The sequence below is a fragment of the Opisthocomus hoazin genome, chromosome 3 (assembly GCF_030867145.1).
Source record: "Opisthocomus hoazin isolate bOpiHoa1 chromosome 3, bOpiHoa1.hap1, whole genome shotgun sequence".
Taxonomy (NCBI): domain Eukaryota; kingdom Metazoa; phylum Chordata; class Aves; order Opisthocomiformes; family Opisthocomidae; genus Opisthocomus; species Opisthocomus hoazin.
Genome location: NC_134416.1, coordinates 71,427,034 through 71,441,631, shown reverse-complemented (window position 1 = coordinate 71,441,631; position 14,598 = coordinate 71,427,034). Strand labels below are relative to the sequence as shown.

The window sequence follows — 14,598 nt, the reverse complement described above, 5'->3', positions numbered from 1 at the left end:
GACCCCTCACCAGCCTTGTTGCTCTTCTCTGGACACGCTCCAGCACCTCAATGGCCTTCTTGTAGTGAGGGGCCCAAAAATGAACACAGCACTCCCTGTTCCTGCTGGCCACACCATTCCTGAGACAAGCCAGGATGCCCTTGGCCTTCTTGGCCACCTGGACACACTGCTGGCTCATGTTCAGCTGCCTGTCGACCAACACCCCCAGGTCCTTTTCCTCCGTGCACCTTTCCAGCCACTCCTCCCCAAGCCTGTAGCGTTGCATGGGGTTGTTGTGACCCAACTGCAGGACCAAGCACTTTGCCTTGTTGAACCTCATACAGTTGGCCTCGGCCCATCGGCCCAGCCTGTCCAGATCCCTCTGCAGAGCCTTCCTACCCTCCAGCAGATCGACACTGCTGCCGAGCTTGGTGTCATCTGCAGACTCACTGAGGGAGCACTCAATTCCCTCATCCAGATCTTTGATAAAGATGTTAAACAAGACCGGACCCAAAACTGAGCCCTGGGGCTAGTGAGCGGCTGCCAGCTGGGTTTAACTCCATTCACCAGAACGTGTCCTGGACATTGCCAGCTCAGTCTCGGTAACACAGGACTTACCTCTTCGTATTTAAAAAGCCAACAATCTGACTTCACCTGTCTGACCTCTGAGCCCGCCCAAAGCTCACCGCTGGATTTATGGCCTTACTGCTCCGGTTAACGAACTACGCGAAGGTCTCCTCACACAAGCGCTGTACCTTAGAGCAAGCCAGGTCCCCTCAGCCAAGCGCCGCACCGTACAGCAGGCCGGTGGCACGCAGCAGCACAGAGACCGAGGCAATGGCCAGTTCTTGTTCCTGAAAAACGAATGGTTTGTACTGTGTGTTAGACAACCTGTGTGAAATGGAAGTGACAAGTGAGACGGGAAAAATTCTTGTTGGATGTGAAGCTTTGTCCCGTGTTTTCCCGACGTAAGGACGATAGCAGCGCTGTCAGTTCACGCGGAGCTTTCAGCCACGCGTCAAGGTGCTGAGGGTCTGCGCTGAAGGTAGGTGCCGGGCGCCCTGCACCCTGCGGCCCCTCTGACCCGCTGAGGCGTCTCTGCGTAAGGCGCTGGGAAAACCCTGGGTAACGAACGCCCCGCGTCACTCCGGCAGCACGGTAAAGGTAAAACACATCGCCGTGAACGCACTTAGTTACTTGGATTGGTACGAATGCTTCTGCCACGCGTGCCGGGCTTCCGTTCGGTGAACACCGGCCACAAGCCCTGCAGCTCTTTCACGCAGAGATGGTCTCTTGGCTTCCCTCCCCATCCCCACTCCGGCCGGCTCGCCGGTGAATAACGGACCCCCCCGCGGGACGGCACACGGCGCGCCGCTGGCCCCCCTGCCTCGCCCCCCCCTCAGAACCCGGCTCCGCTGTCGCTCGCCCACCGGTGCCAGCCCCGGTGCCCCCCGCCGGCCCGGCCCCACGCCGCCGCCGGGTCCCCCCGCCCGCTCCCAGCGGGGGCGGCCCCGCCGCGCTCCCGCCCTGCCCGCCGAGCGGGGAGAAGCCCCTCACCTCCGCTCTGCTCCCGGGGGAGGGGGCTGCCATCACGTGCGCTTCCTCCCCTTTCCCTCCCTCCCTCCCTCCCTCCTCCTCCTCCTCCTCCTCCCCCCCTCCGCGGCGGCGGCAGCAGCAGCCGCCTCGGCTCCGCTCCCTTTGTTGCAGGCGGAGCGGCGGCGCTGCCGGGCGCCGCGCACAAAGGAGCGCGGCGCGGGGCAAGGCGGCCCCGCCGGCGGCCGGGCTGCGGCGGCCGCGCTGCACCGCCGGGGCCAGCCCTGCCCGCGGCCCGGCGGCGGAGGGGCAGGCGGCGGCGGCGGCGGCGGCGGCGGCGGGGGGTCTCCGGCCGCGGGTCTCTGCGGCCGCCGCGGCGGGGATGCTGGAGGTGCGCTCCGGAGCGGCGGAGAAAGGACGGTCCCGCCCGGGCGGCGCCGCGGGCTCCGGTTGATGCTGCGGGCCTGCAGCCGCCATCCCGCTGCCCCTCGGCCGCCCCTCGCCATGCCGGGAGAGAGCCCGGCCGCCGCCCGGCCGCTCCTGCGAGCGGGACCCCCCCTGGCGCTGTGCTACACCTCGGCCCTCCTGGTGCTCGCCCTCTCCGCGCTGCCCGCCGGCCGTGCCTCGCACCCCCTGCCCGGCGCCGAGTGCCAGGGCGGCGGCAAGGGGAAAGGCATCAACTGCTCAGGTAACGCCCCGCCGGCTCCCGCGCCCACCCGGCCGGGCAGCCCGCGCGTGTACGTGGGGGGGCTCGGCGCGGCCCCCCCGCTCCTCCCGGCCCGGCCCGGCCCGGCCCGGCGCGGCGGGCGGCGGCAGACAAAGGAGCGGCGCCCCGGCCGCGGCCCCGGGTGCGGCGGGCCGGGAGACCCCCCCTCTCTCTCCGGGACCGGGAGGAGCCCCCTCCCCTCTCGGGGTCTCCCCGCCGGGGGAAGGAGTTCGCCGCCGTCCTCGGCTCTCGCTCTCCCTCTCCGGCCCCCGCCGCCGGCAGGTGCGCGCCGGCCGCCCCGGGGCGGGGGTGTCCCCGCAGCCCGCCCCGGCCCCCCCCCGGCCGCTCCGTCCCCGGTCGGCGGGGCCGAGCCGGGCGGCAGCCGCGGGCGCGGCCCCCTCCGGCGCTCACACGGGCCGCGCCGTCCCCGAGCGGGCACAGCCGCGACCCCGGCGCCGGGGCAGCCGCTCCGCCCGTCCTCTGGGTGAGGCGAGGGCGGCGAAACGCTCCGCGGCGTGCGCGGGATAAGCGGCTTTCTTGGGTTTTTTTTTTGGGAGGGGATATTTTTCCCCTGCTTCGGTGGCGTGGCGGGGTAAGGCGTTGTGGTGCCTGTCCATCCCCTGCGCGGGCTTACGCTGTCGTGTGGCGGTTCCCGTGGGGACGGGTCGGTTCGGCACGGCGGCGGCGCGTTTTCGCGTCTCTTGAGAGGGATGTGGCGTTTTTAAAGTAGCGAATACATACAATCTGAAGTTTGCGATTAGTTAGAAAGACTTGCTTCTCTTCTAAAACTCAATTTTAGAAAAGGTAGTTTGTCCTTTTTTTTCTCCGAATGGTTGCTGTGGGTGCCTCCGGCTCCTTTTCGGAGCGCTGGGTTACACCCCACGGCCAGCCCAAAGTGCCTTCTCCAAGGTGATGAAGGTTTCTCGCCCTGCGCTCAGAGTCCCCGTGGCCGCTGCCTTCAGCGGGATTGGGAAGGCGATTTCCACGTCCAAAGGAGCTCTCGCTACCTCCCAGGATAGGGGCCCGAAACTGTGTAACAGCTGTCAAAGGATGAGCGCATGGAATAGCGATCTTCCTCCCCGTTACATTTTATAATATGGGTAATGCTGCTGAAGCAGGCTATCAAATTCGCAGACCAGCAAACTGTGGCAAAATGGTTTTGCGATATAGTAGATCTAACTGCTATTCGCTCTTGATGTGCTCGTTCGTTCTTCGTTTGAGCCAGTTTAGACATTTGCTGTGTTCGTGTGCGATGCCACAGTGCTACTGTTTTACTGCTGCCTGACTTTTTCGTTCTGTTTGTCTGAATATCATGGTTATTTTTAAAGAGAGGTTAATAGGTTAATGTGTCACTGGCGTTAGCGGCTTACCCATCAGAGACATGTGGGTCATTAGACCACAGCGTGTGCATAAATCAGTGGGATTAAATATGGAAGGCTGATGAATATGTGAGGAAGTTTCTAAGATAATGTGGAACGCACAGATACCGTTATTTAGAAATGATCACAGAAAAAGGGCTTTCCAACCTGGAATTAGAGAACCGTATGCTGTATCAAAGACATTCGGAACGATTCGGTTCTAAAATCAGGCAGCAGCAAATGTATGTGCTGTACGTGTATGTGTGGCAGGTGCTGTTTTTAGCGTAACTACAAAAATATGGAAGGAAAATTCAATTTAAAAATGCAATAGTCAGATTCTGCGCTGTGTTAACTGTTTCGTGCAAACGGCAGTCTTTCAGTTCTCAGCGTTAATTTTGAAAGAGTATCAACACCTAATATCTGGGACAGATTTTCCCCTCACTTACCTCTGCACAGCTTCATTAACTTTCACTGGATAAACCACTCCCTGCAAAAGATGAGTTTCCAGTACTCACACGTGGGGCCAGACGTTGGCATTAGCACCTTTTGCAGTGGACTGCTACCATGTACATTGCTATTTATACTGAGAGTTAAACATGAGCACACTGTTACTACTTTTTCTTCAGAGATCTGAACTCTAAATTACTTTCCATACTTGGGGAAGCAAAATTCCTCTCTCCTCTGTTATTTTGTCCTTTTAGTATTTGCATCGGGTTGACCCACTGCCCTGGAACAGTTGCTTACACTTTTGGGGAAGGTTTCCAAGCAAGTAAAATTTTATCATTGCTAAATTATGCAGCTGCCTTTATTTTTTGTTATATTTTTAGGAAATGTTGAACTCCTTTCCTTTATTCCTCCAGAGTATACTGCTTAAGAAAGGGTTTGCTACAGCAAAAGAATGTTGCAAGGTGAAGGACGCAGGCAGGCAACATGAAAATTGAGACAGCCTTTTCAGCGTTGATTCTGCCCCTTTGGCACATGCATTTCGGTTTGGTCTTTTGTTAAATTATGATATAATTGCTTCATCCCTGGCCAAGGGAAGAACATATAATCAAGCGAGTAGAGTGGAAACAGAGAATGAAGACATATCTGGAGTTAACTGACGCTATGGACTTGTATGTGTTCATCTGTCAGTCTGTACTTTGCTAAGCTAGGAGAATGAAACAGCCCCATTTTACCCAGAATGGGCTAAAAAACAAGTTGGAGTTTCTTTCTGAAAAGAGAATCTTAGGTTGATGTTTTAGTGATGCTATATTATTCCCAGCGTTCCCTGTGGTCATGTTCTGTAGCATTTGTGGTACTCACTGAGTGTCCGTGAGTCGGGTGGCCTGATGCTTGCTGCTCTGCTCAGGCTGTAAGACAGTCGTGTCCTTAATAAAGGCTGTGAACGGCAGGGGTTTGTTAAGTATCCTGAGTGTAAAGGTAAGTACAAAGTGTAGTTAGTTCGTGAGCTCCTAATCCTCTGGAGCTCCCCAGGGACACACACTGTGCGTGGGCATCTTCAGTTCCAGCTTCAGTCCGGCTGAAGCTCTGCTGTGAGATACGCTCCGGTCACACGGGTGGCAGCCACAGAGGCTGTGATTTGATCGCAACTGATCAGACGCCGAGGGCTTCGGTGAGAGGTACACAGACTTAACAGGAGAGATTGATTGCTCAGTGCCTTGCTTTGGATTTGCGCACCCAGGATTTTAGTGACAGAGATACATTTCTGGTGGTAAGCCTTGCAGCTTGCTGCTCCTTCACGGGATGATAAGATGTGCTCATTTGGGACGATTCCACACACCTCCTGTGAGTCTCATATGCCATATGCTGGCCCCGGTTTCTTAAATTCTCCATGAGTGACGTAGGTAAAGATAAAATTGTTTTGAGATTGCTTACTGAGGATTGAATGAGGTCAAGGAAAAATTAAGGACACCTTCTCTTTCACAGAATTCCTCTTCTGAGGGGAATGGATGCTTTTCTTTTGCACAATCGTAACATGTCTGAAATAGTTTGTAGATGGAAATTACCAATTAGGGAGAGGGAAGGGGATGGGTTGACAAAAGAAAGTATCCATCCAGTGACAGGGTGATGGCTGAGTCTATGATGGGCTGTTTATCGAGCATGGAAGCAGAAGCTATCAAAAAGCTTGTAAATTTTTAGACAGAACAGCAGAGAAAGCTATAGTGGAGCCATCCTTCACCATATATACATTATCTTAACTTTCAGTATGCTTTAGAGAAACGGTTTCTGCCCTGAAGGAACTCATGGAGTAAATTAGACAAACAGAGAATGTGGAAACAACAGAAAAAAGAGAGAAGTGAGGCAGAGAACGTGGTGAGCCAACAGGAGCACAACAGGCACAAGCAAAACTCATGTGTTTTCATATTTTAAAATGTGGTAGGATGAGAAGGGAGGGGTAGACATCATCAGTGGGACGAAGGCATCTGAAGGCTGGACGACAAGAGCAGGTCCTGAAGAGGAATGGGAGTGGCAGGTGTTGGCTGATACATGAGCAGAAGGGAGTAAGGAAGCAGTATGAGAAAATATACACAGCTGAGAGTGGGAGCAGCTCATAGAGGGCAGAGAAGGGTGGCAAGAACTGGCCACATTGTGTGCTTTTGTTTTCAAAGCATGCCTTTTTCCCTTGCGTGAACACAGTTTTAGAGGAAGAAGCCTTGGGAAGGGCACAGAAGATGAGTGAGACGAGTAACAGGACATCCAGTTTAAATGCATATAAGGCAGGAACATGCGGGACCGTGATCGTAAGTCTGTGTAGTATAACAACAGAAGAGAAAAATTACATTAAATGTTGATTACTGCACACATGCGAAGAGGGAGCAGAGCAGTACATTTAAAGTATAGCTACTGTCACTGTTACTGGAGATGCACGTGACACCATGGAAAAATAATACCTCTTTTTATCTCGTCCTTGCTGCTGTCTACTTTCCACCATCGACGAACATGGTCTCACGCAGAATTTGCAAGTCTTTTTGCTCAGCATCTCCTGCTGAAGGTCGTAGTTCCCCCATATCCTTCACGTGCAGTGGAGGCCATTCAGTTAGGGACTCTTTGTTTCCATCACTTTGTGCCATCAAGTCTGTTCTCCAGACTTGTAGCAGGGATCTCAAAGCTTACTATTGCTGGATACCAGTGCTAGCAGAAGAGACATAGCACACGTATTTCAAGAAAAAAAATCATCTGCTTGAGTCTTATCTGTGTAGCATTTTGGGATGGGGTTTGTAGCATATTCGCACCTACTGTGATCAAGGACTAGAAATGAAGAACTTACCTTCTGCACTTTGTGTGCAGGCTGCCAGTGGTGTGCTCTTGTTCAGAGCTTGACAGCTTGTGGGGATGGTGGGAAATGGCAAAATCTGAGGTCACGGGGGCCAGACCAAAGCAGGGCAGTGCTTGGAATGCTTTGTCTTGGCAGGAATCTGTCTCTGCTTGAACGTTGCCCTTGCTTTTGCTAACTCTGCTTCCTTCCAAAGGGGTTTGACAGTGGCAGAATGAGATGATGAGAATTTTGTAAGTGCTAGAAACCTAAATGAACAAGAATATGGGAGGGTTAGAAATGCAGCATTTGGGGCACAAGCTCTAAATGCCTAAGGAAGCAGTTTCCTAGGGAGATGATTATTCAGTCACCTTTGCAAGTGTTTGTTTCTCAGAAGCATCCAAGATATATCAGCAGTGAGGAGAAGGCTCACTTTCAAAAATGCTGTCTGTATTTATTGTCAAATTACTGTTTTAGGGTGCAAACCAGGATGAATTGTCACTACTTTAAGGCATGTTACCTACTACTTATGAGCTGTTGTAGCTGAAGACTTCACATTTTTTCTTGGGATAAGTGGAGGTCTAAAACTCCTCCCATCTGGTACATCTACACTGTGAGGAGAAGACTTGCGTCTACGAGTGGGTTGGCCAAAACGAGTTTTGTGTGCACTCTTTCTCACTCTAGGCTTGTGTGTTGTCTGAGGCTTGAGTCCAGGCTGTCCCCGCTGTGACGAGGAAGAGCTGAACACGAGCATGTAGCTCCCTTGGTCCTGCCTGTGCCCAGTCCACGTGGCAGATGTGAACACGGATTTGGGAGGATATGAACTTCAGGCACTGCTGGTCTCTGGAGCTTGGCCTTGGTTTCTGCCTGGGCTCAGTGGGGACTTTCTGAACCAGCACGAGGTGTGGCCTCAAGACTGGCTTTCATCCATGCTTATCAGCTGGAACAGACACACCCTTCATGCGTTTTGTGAAGATTAAGTGGCTGAGAGGGTTTTTTTGGTGTATCATTCTAAGTTACATAAGGACAAAACAATTAGTGCTAAGGATGTGAAACCACATTGGTGAGAACGTAAAAGCAGGGGATGGAAGAGAGGTATAGGTTCAGGTAAATTAGCCTAACTGTTTTAGTACACATCTTTTTTTATGCTTGCATACATAAACTTGATCTGAAATGGTGTATGGGACTGGAATAATGGGTTATTTTATCTAAGATACTATGACTTATTGTCCCATAAATGAATTAGAACAGTTAAGCCAAATAAACTGTGATATGTGTTTGTGCCAATCGAACTTCTGAAATAAATGATCTAGACTCAGTCAGATTACATATCACTTTGAGAAACTATCGTAAGGCATGAATATAAATCAACTATAAGTAAAAAGTAAAAACAATGATTAAAAAGAGATATTAAAACTCAGACAGTAACATGCACATACTTGTTTCACTGTAGTGTAATTACCTAGACATGAAATGTCCTTGCAGTACAGATTCTTATGCTGATTAAAGAGCCGAAAGGTAATTAAATAGAATTCAAAGTGTCAGAATAGCAGAAAATAATCATGTACCAGGTGTCACTCCGTCATTGTCACTAGTGGGAACCGGTAGCATGAGGGAGGAATCGAGGCTTGACTGAAGGGACTGGATTGAATCCAGTTTCTTTATCACTTTTTGAAAAGAGGAAAAGAGGAGCTATGTTTGTTGTGGAAAATATTGCCAAGAAAACATTCTTTCTGTACCAAGACCTCTCTGATAATTCCCATTACAGGGAGAACAAGAAATGTCTTTGTTAAGAGCAGTCTGGCCCTTTTCTTGCTATTAATGTGAAGAAAAGTATTTTCTACTCATAGCCTGCTAGTTTTCTTCTAGAACTGACAGTAGACTGGATAAAGGGGAAGGTCAATATCTATTTGGAGTTAAAAAATTGAGAAGTTGTGGTCAAGGTCTTTGAGTAGAGAAGTACGAAGGCAGAGAATCCCACAGATGTCAACAGGAGGCTCAATTCACCCTTTTCCCATAAAGGGATTATCATGTTCCACCATTGATCCATCAACAGAAAGTGCTTGTGACTTTTCCAGCCTGTGGTCGGACCTGTGGCGAAGGTCCACAAAGCAGGTAGTGGCAGTAATTCCCAGAATAACAGTAGGTGTAGCATTTGGGGAAGAAAAAATGCTGACCACCAAGGATATTGGAAAAGGATGTATTTTTCTGACTCTAGACTATTGCTTATCCTCCTTGATAAGTCCCTGCAGATGCTGTGGAACGAAAGTGGAGGTAGAGGACACGTCTGCATTCGTGAGGTAAAAGCCTGATGTTTTGTTAGCAGTCTGTAATATTCAATCGAGCTGAAGACCAAGGAAGTTCTTTATAAATTATTCTTAAAAAAATTGTTCTATCCTAAGAATAGCTTTAGATAATAATAAAATTATAATTAAATAATGCACTGTAAACTGAATAGTCCTCTCTAATTGCTGTAGTTTTTTCTTAGATCATCTTGAAATGCTAACAATTTAGAAATACAGGAATAAAAAGAGAAAGAGAAGAAGCGTGAGAGAGGGGAGTTGTGTTTTGTGGACCTCGTAAGTGTGTAGAGAAAGGCTTGTTTGACTAAACCAATTCATAGTAAATTTTATTTTATGAAACCATTTCTTGGCAAAATGGGTCTTCTTTGTGCGATATTTTTCTTCCAGAAAAGGATAAGAAGATACAGGTAAAATCTGGTTAGGAGTAAGTTCAGCAATCAAAATTGTGATCTGATGAAATTAAAGTTTCCTGTAGAACCTTAAATCTGTCCCTTTGTCTTGATGAAGAGCTACAATGTATCTTTAGTTCTAATTCAGTTCACAGATGGCTTCAAGGCGATCTGAGAGCAGAATTACTTCATCTTGTGTTATTAGGTAGATATCTAGTGGTGCCATTAGTTGTTTAAATTTTGGGGATTTATGGGTCATACACTCTTCAATTTATTTATTTGTTGGTTTGTTTTCAAAAAGAAAAAATATCAAGTCAGTTTTTTCTCTTGAAGATTCTTACCAGGGAACCTTTGTCTTCTTTGGAGTGGGGAGCAAGATGCCGGTGGAGCTCTTTGCTAGAAGAGTACCTAGAAGACTTCTCTTCTTGCTACCCAGTTACATCTCCAGACCTGGTTGGGTGTGGGCTGGGAGTCTGACCAGGCTCTGCATGCATTTGCATATATATTGCTGATGTGAATGTCTCTGTTTAAGAGAGCAATTTAATGTTATGCTGATAGCAATGTTCAATTTTTTTAAGTTGCTCTAAAACTGCCTCATGGGTCGTAGCGCGGTTTGTGAGGAGGCGGTATTTGACTAGCAAATCGGGATTTATTTTAGGATAATTTAAATTCTCATTATAGTAGACAGTTTCAAAGGACTGAAAAGACAGGACTTTTCTGATAATAGATTATGTGTTGCAGCAACAGTGTTTAAAGGATCTGGTTCAAAATAAAATTAAATCCTTGTAATACCTCTCTTTTGACTTAGTATTATAAAAATAAATTTAGTTGCAATTACAGTTTTGAAACACCCACATTATATAACCGTGTTCAAGCTGGCAGGATCCTCATCCACGCTTCAAAAATAGTGTTAATTAAGACCAGCAGGAAAACATGTGAAAATGAAAGAGAAGAAAATCGCGAACAAGACAGATCTGTCAGTAATTTTTCTGAAGGGAGCTGGCTTCTCTCTGTAGCTGCTGGCTTCTCCCCTAGCACGTTTCTACCAGGCTGAGACCTTGCTGTGCTCCTGTATGTCTTAAAAAGGTGCCGAAAGCGCTGTGCTATCATAAGAGCATCCTATGGGGGACTGCTGAAGAAGAGAACAGGTACGATGTTCCTGACAAACAGCCAAAAGGGTGCTTAGGATGGGAAATGGTTCTTCTCTGGTCTGGTCTGGAGGCCACAACCTCCTGAAATCTGGCTCTCCCTGGCCACAAAGCCTCCGTAGGCAGCCTTGTTCCAGCTGCCTGACTTGCTGGCAGGCGACAGCCGGGTTCCTCAAGGAAAGGCCCTGGGCCATCCACTCTGCCTCACACCAATCTCATGGGATCAGTGTGGAAGCAGATGGAGTGAACGGGGGTAGCTGGGCGAGCCAGAGAGCTGGATCTGCGCAAACTCTGGTTATTCTGCTCCTGAGTGCTGTAGTGTGTTTGAGGTGAACACGAAATGCTCAACTTCAGGAGCTCCAGTTGCTTCACCCCTGATCCAGCCCAGATTATTTCCCAGACTGGCGCATTTCCACCCAGCTTCAGGAGTTCGACACGTTTCAGTGTTCACCTACTGCTGACCAAACAATCCCGCTTTAGGAGTGCTTAGCCAGTCCCCCTTACTAACTCGTGGGAGCACTGCATATGGTGGTGGAAGAAGAAACGCACAGCCCCCGATGAAATCATGCTGTCACATCTACTTGCATGTGTCTATAGAAAACCTTCTATAAACACACATGTATTTCAGCAGCAGGTGAGAAACTGCTCCCTTGGTTAAGGCTGAAGCCTACAGAGGAGTTTGTTGTGCCTTACAAGAGTTTTACTTGCTTTCCTGTTCAGAGACTCTTTCACGTGTGACTACAAAGGAGGAGGGATTAGATAAGCATCATGTGCCAAAGTTGCTATATTTCCTCTAAATTTTAAACCAAACAGAATCTTAACGAAAGCATCATAAAAGCTTGAGACGTGGGCTAGGTAAAGGTGCCAGTGCATGTGCAGAAAATGCCCCAAATAGTCTAGGCTTTCAAAATGAGTGAGCGCTTTTGAAAATTAAGTTTTAGTCCTTAAGGGTGTCCATAAAACACAAAGCCAAGATATGAAGTCTTTACTTGGTTGATGGAGACAGCTCAAATAATGTTTTCAATAGATATTCCAGAGAAAGTCTGATAAAAAATGGTGGCTGGATAGCAGTTTGTTGCTCTAAAACTCAGGGAAGCATTGATCTAATGAAATGTTTACATTTTGCTAATGAGCATTGACTCGTATTGTGTGCTCCGTTTTTCTGATCCCTCTGGGAGAGGCAGAGGTCAGTGTGTTGTGCCGGATGGGTTCTCCGGGGCGGGGGAGAGCAGCTGAAAATCCTTAGAAAGGCCGAAGAAGGGGACACCACTGCCCGCCGAGCGATACCGCCCTGCGCAGCAGTGGGTGGGTGAACTGTTGCTTTCCTAAAGCACTGTGTCCCTCCAGCAGCTTTTCCTTCGTCCTCCACCTCTCACCGAAGTTTACCTAGACATTTCTGCGAGGCAGAGTTCCTTCTCCCTGTCTTGACTGGATGTATAATTTTATGCAAGTATCATTTCAAGGTTATAAAAGTGGAAATAAAATAGGCAGGCTCCTGCTGAGGCTGTAGAAGTTTTTTCTCATATAAAACATGGATTGGAAAGGCAATTTATTTCGTTGTATTTCCTTTGCTTGTGCGGATATTTACACCTACAAAGAATGTCTTTGCGAAAGTAGTTTTATGTGTTTGAAATGTGCAAAATTGGTTCGGAGCTGTAAGAAATACTCTTTCACATCAGAAACTGGTGGTTGTGGTAGGAGTGAAACAAAAATTTTGTCTAGAAAACACAAAGAACAGCTGCCTAATTTTTTTTTTTTTTGAAAGCGAGAAGGGGTTTATCATTATCTCCATGCTCTTTGTTAAAACCTCTGTCTGTAATATAGAAGAGTTACCCAGGTGAGAGAACACAACCTCCACATTTGCAAGTGATATTCCTGCTGCTGGCTGCGCAAACAAAGAGGATCACTGGAACCAGACTCCAAATTTGAGTGTTTTGGGTGATTTATCTACCAGATGGTAAATGCAGTCCAATGTAAAAAATTAGTCTGGGAGCAGGGAATCAATCATCCAGCACACTGATCAGCAAAGGGATTTGGGTGTTATAGCAGAAAAATTAATGAGCTGGCAATCCACTGCAGAGCAGCATTAAAACAAAAAGATACTACACTGTAATAAAAGAGTCCTCACCCAGAAGACAAAAGAGATGAACGTGCTGCTTTATTAGACACTTGATAAACCTAATCTAAAGCAGTGTATTAGATACCAAAACCCCAATATTATTCACACATGATGATTAAAAAGTTCAAAATCTGGAAATCAGAGTTAATTTAGGAAAGTGAAGTTTTTCACTGTTCTCACATTTGTTTCCCAAATACATAGGCTCTTCTGTCATAGGAATTACTTATTAGTATTCTGTATTGCAGTAATAGATATTTCTATGCTATTTAAAGTCGCAGTACAGTGCATTCAGAATTATTTAATGAAAGATTATGATACCAATACGAGCTTTATCCTGTAATTATATCTTTCTATAAAAATCTTGAAAATGTGTCCCTAGCCCCTTTCAGTTACTCAGGCTACAAAAGATCAGAATAGCTTTGCCACCAAAAGCTCTTAATGACTTTTCTCTGATTTTTCATGGGAAGCCATTGAGTCTCTGTCGAAAAAAGACTAAGAAAAGGTGGCTCCTGAGCTCAATTTCCACTTGTTTTGTTTTTGGTTTTTTTTAAGGATTAGGTGCATGTTAGGCTCTTTGCGAAATTACATTGCGTACAGGCTGCCTCTGCAGGGAGGAAGGGCAGGAGCAGGATCTGGCCATGCTGGTGAGGGGACACTTGACACAGGTGGAAAACCTAGCTGTGGGTCCCCTGTCAAGCCTGAGGCATCAGAGTTACCTCTGTGACTGCCGGTAGCTGAAAGAAGTAGGTTGGAAAATATTTTCTTTTCTACTGGTGAACACTACCTGAAACTGCTTTTGTATGTCCTCTGTGAGTAACCACTTTTATTTCTGAAAACAGCCCAGAAGACAGGAAACCTTATGCCATACTGTCCTCCAATTTTGGCCTTTTCTTGTTTGTTTTTGTTTTTTTTTCTTGGGGCTGGGGACTGGTAAATTGGTGAACACCTAGTGAAGCACACAACAAAAATCTCCAGTGTCGCTGTACATCATGAAAATATAATCCCCAAATTGTCTTTCACTTCCTTAGTATTTCCTGCTTGGGTTTCTGGGGTTTTTTTGTTTGGTTTCGGATTGTTTTTTTTGTTTTGAATGATTGCTTGAGAAAGATTTGTACGAACACAGGGGAAAGGAGCTGACAGTCTGACTACCTAAACAGTTGAGTGAAGCCCACTACCTAAGGATTGTGCCAGAAGCACTAACCACTGCTTAAAATCAAGAAGAGTCCCTAGATCATGGTCCCTGTGAAAAAGAGATTTATTTATGTACAGAGTAAGCAGTAAGAACCTGCAAATATTAGTCTCGTACAGCTCTACAGATTAGGGGTGTAGAAACGATGCTTTTCCATAGACTTACAGGAGCTGCAGCCAAGCCTGTGCCAAAGTGATGGCCTCGATCCCCTGTATTTCTCTGTGTCACAAAGACTTGTTTGCCTTAAAATTATGCAGAGCATGTCAAAGCAGTTTCTGATGCTGTGCTGGATCATACTTACACGGCTCCAGTGCTAATCGAGTTCAGCCTGGCTGTAAATAGGAACTGTACCTCAGTCAGTATTTGCGTATCTCAGGGCTGAAATTGGCCTTTTATTTCATTTCAGCTGTATGGGTATGAGACAAAGGGCAGAATTTAGTCACAGGGATATTTACATGAAGGGTTTTTTTTCCCCCTGCTATATTTATATGAAGATTTTTGCTGGCTATGTTTTTTCTGCCATTTTGGATGTGCGTGAGACTGTTGAAGATGGCTGACCAAGGCTGTGGCCTGAGGGTGCCTGTGGTCCTGCATTTGAACAGACAATGCGGATTAAAT

General features: G+C 47.8%; 1 protein-coding gene across 1 annotated transcript in view; it reads left to right on the top strand.

Annotated features, from left to right (window-relative positions):
• Positions 1-1,867: 1,867 nt before the first annotated feature.
• Positions 1,868-14,598, top strand: part of TMEFF1 (transmembrane protein with EGF like and two follistatin like domains 1) — a 128,895-nt gene continuing 116,164 nt past the window's right edge. The window contains exon 1 of the mRNA XM_075416651.1: positions 1,868-2,200. Within this exon, the coding sequence (XP_075272766.1) occupies positions 1,966-2,200 (235 nt within the window). The 5' untranslated portion in view covers positions 1,868-1,965. The remainder of the gene's footprint in view (positions 2,201-14,598) is intronic.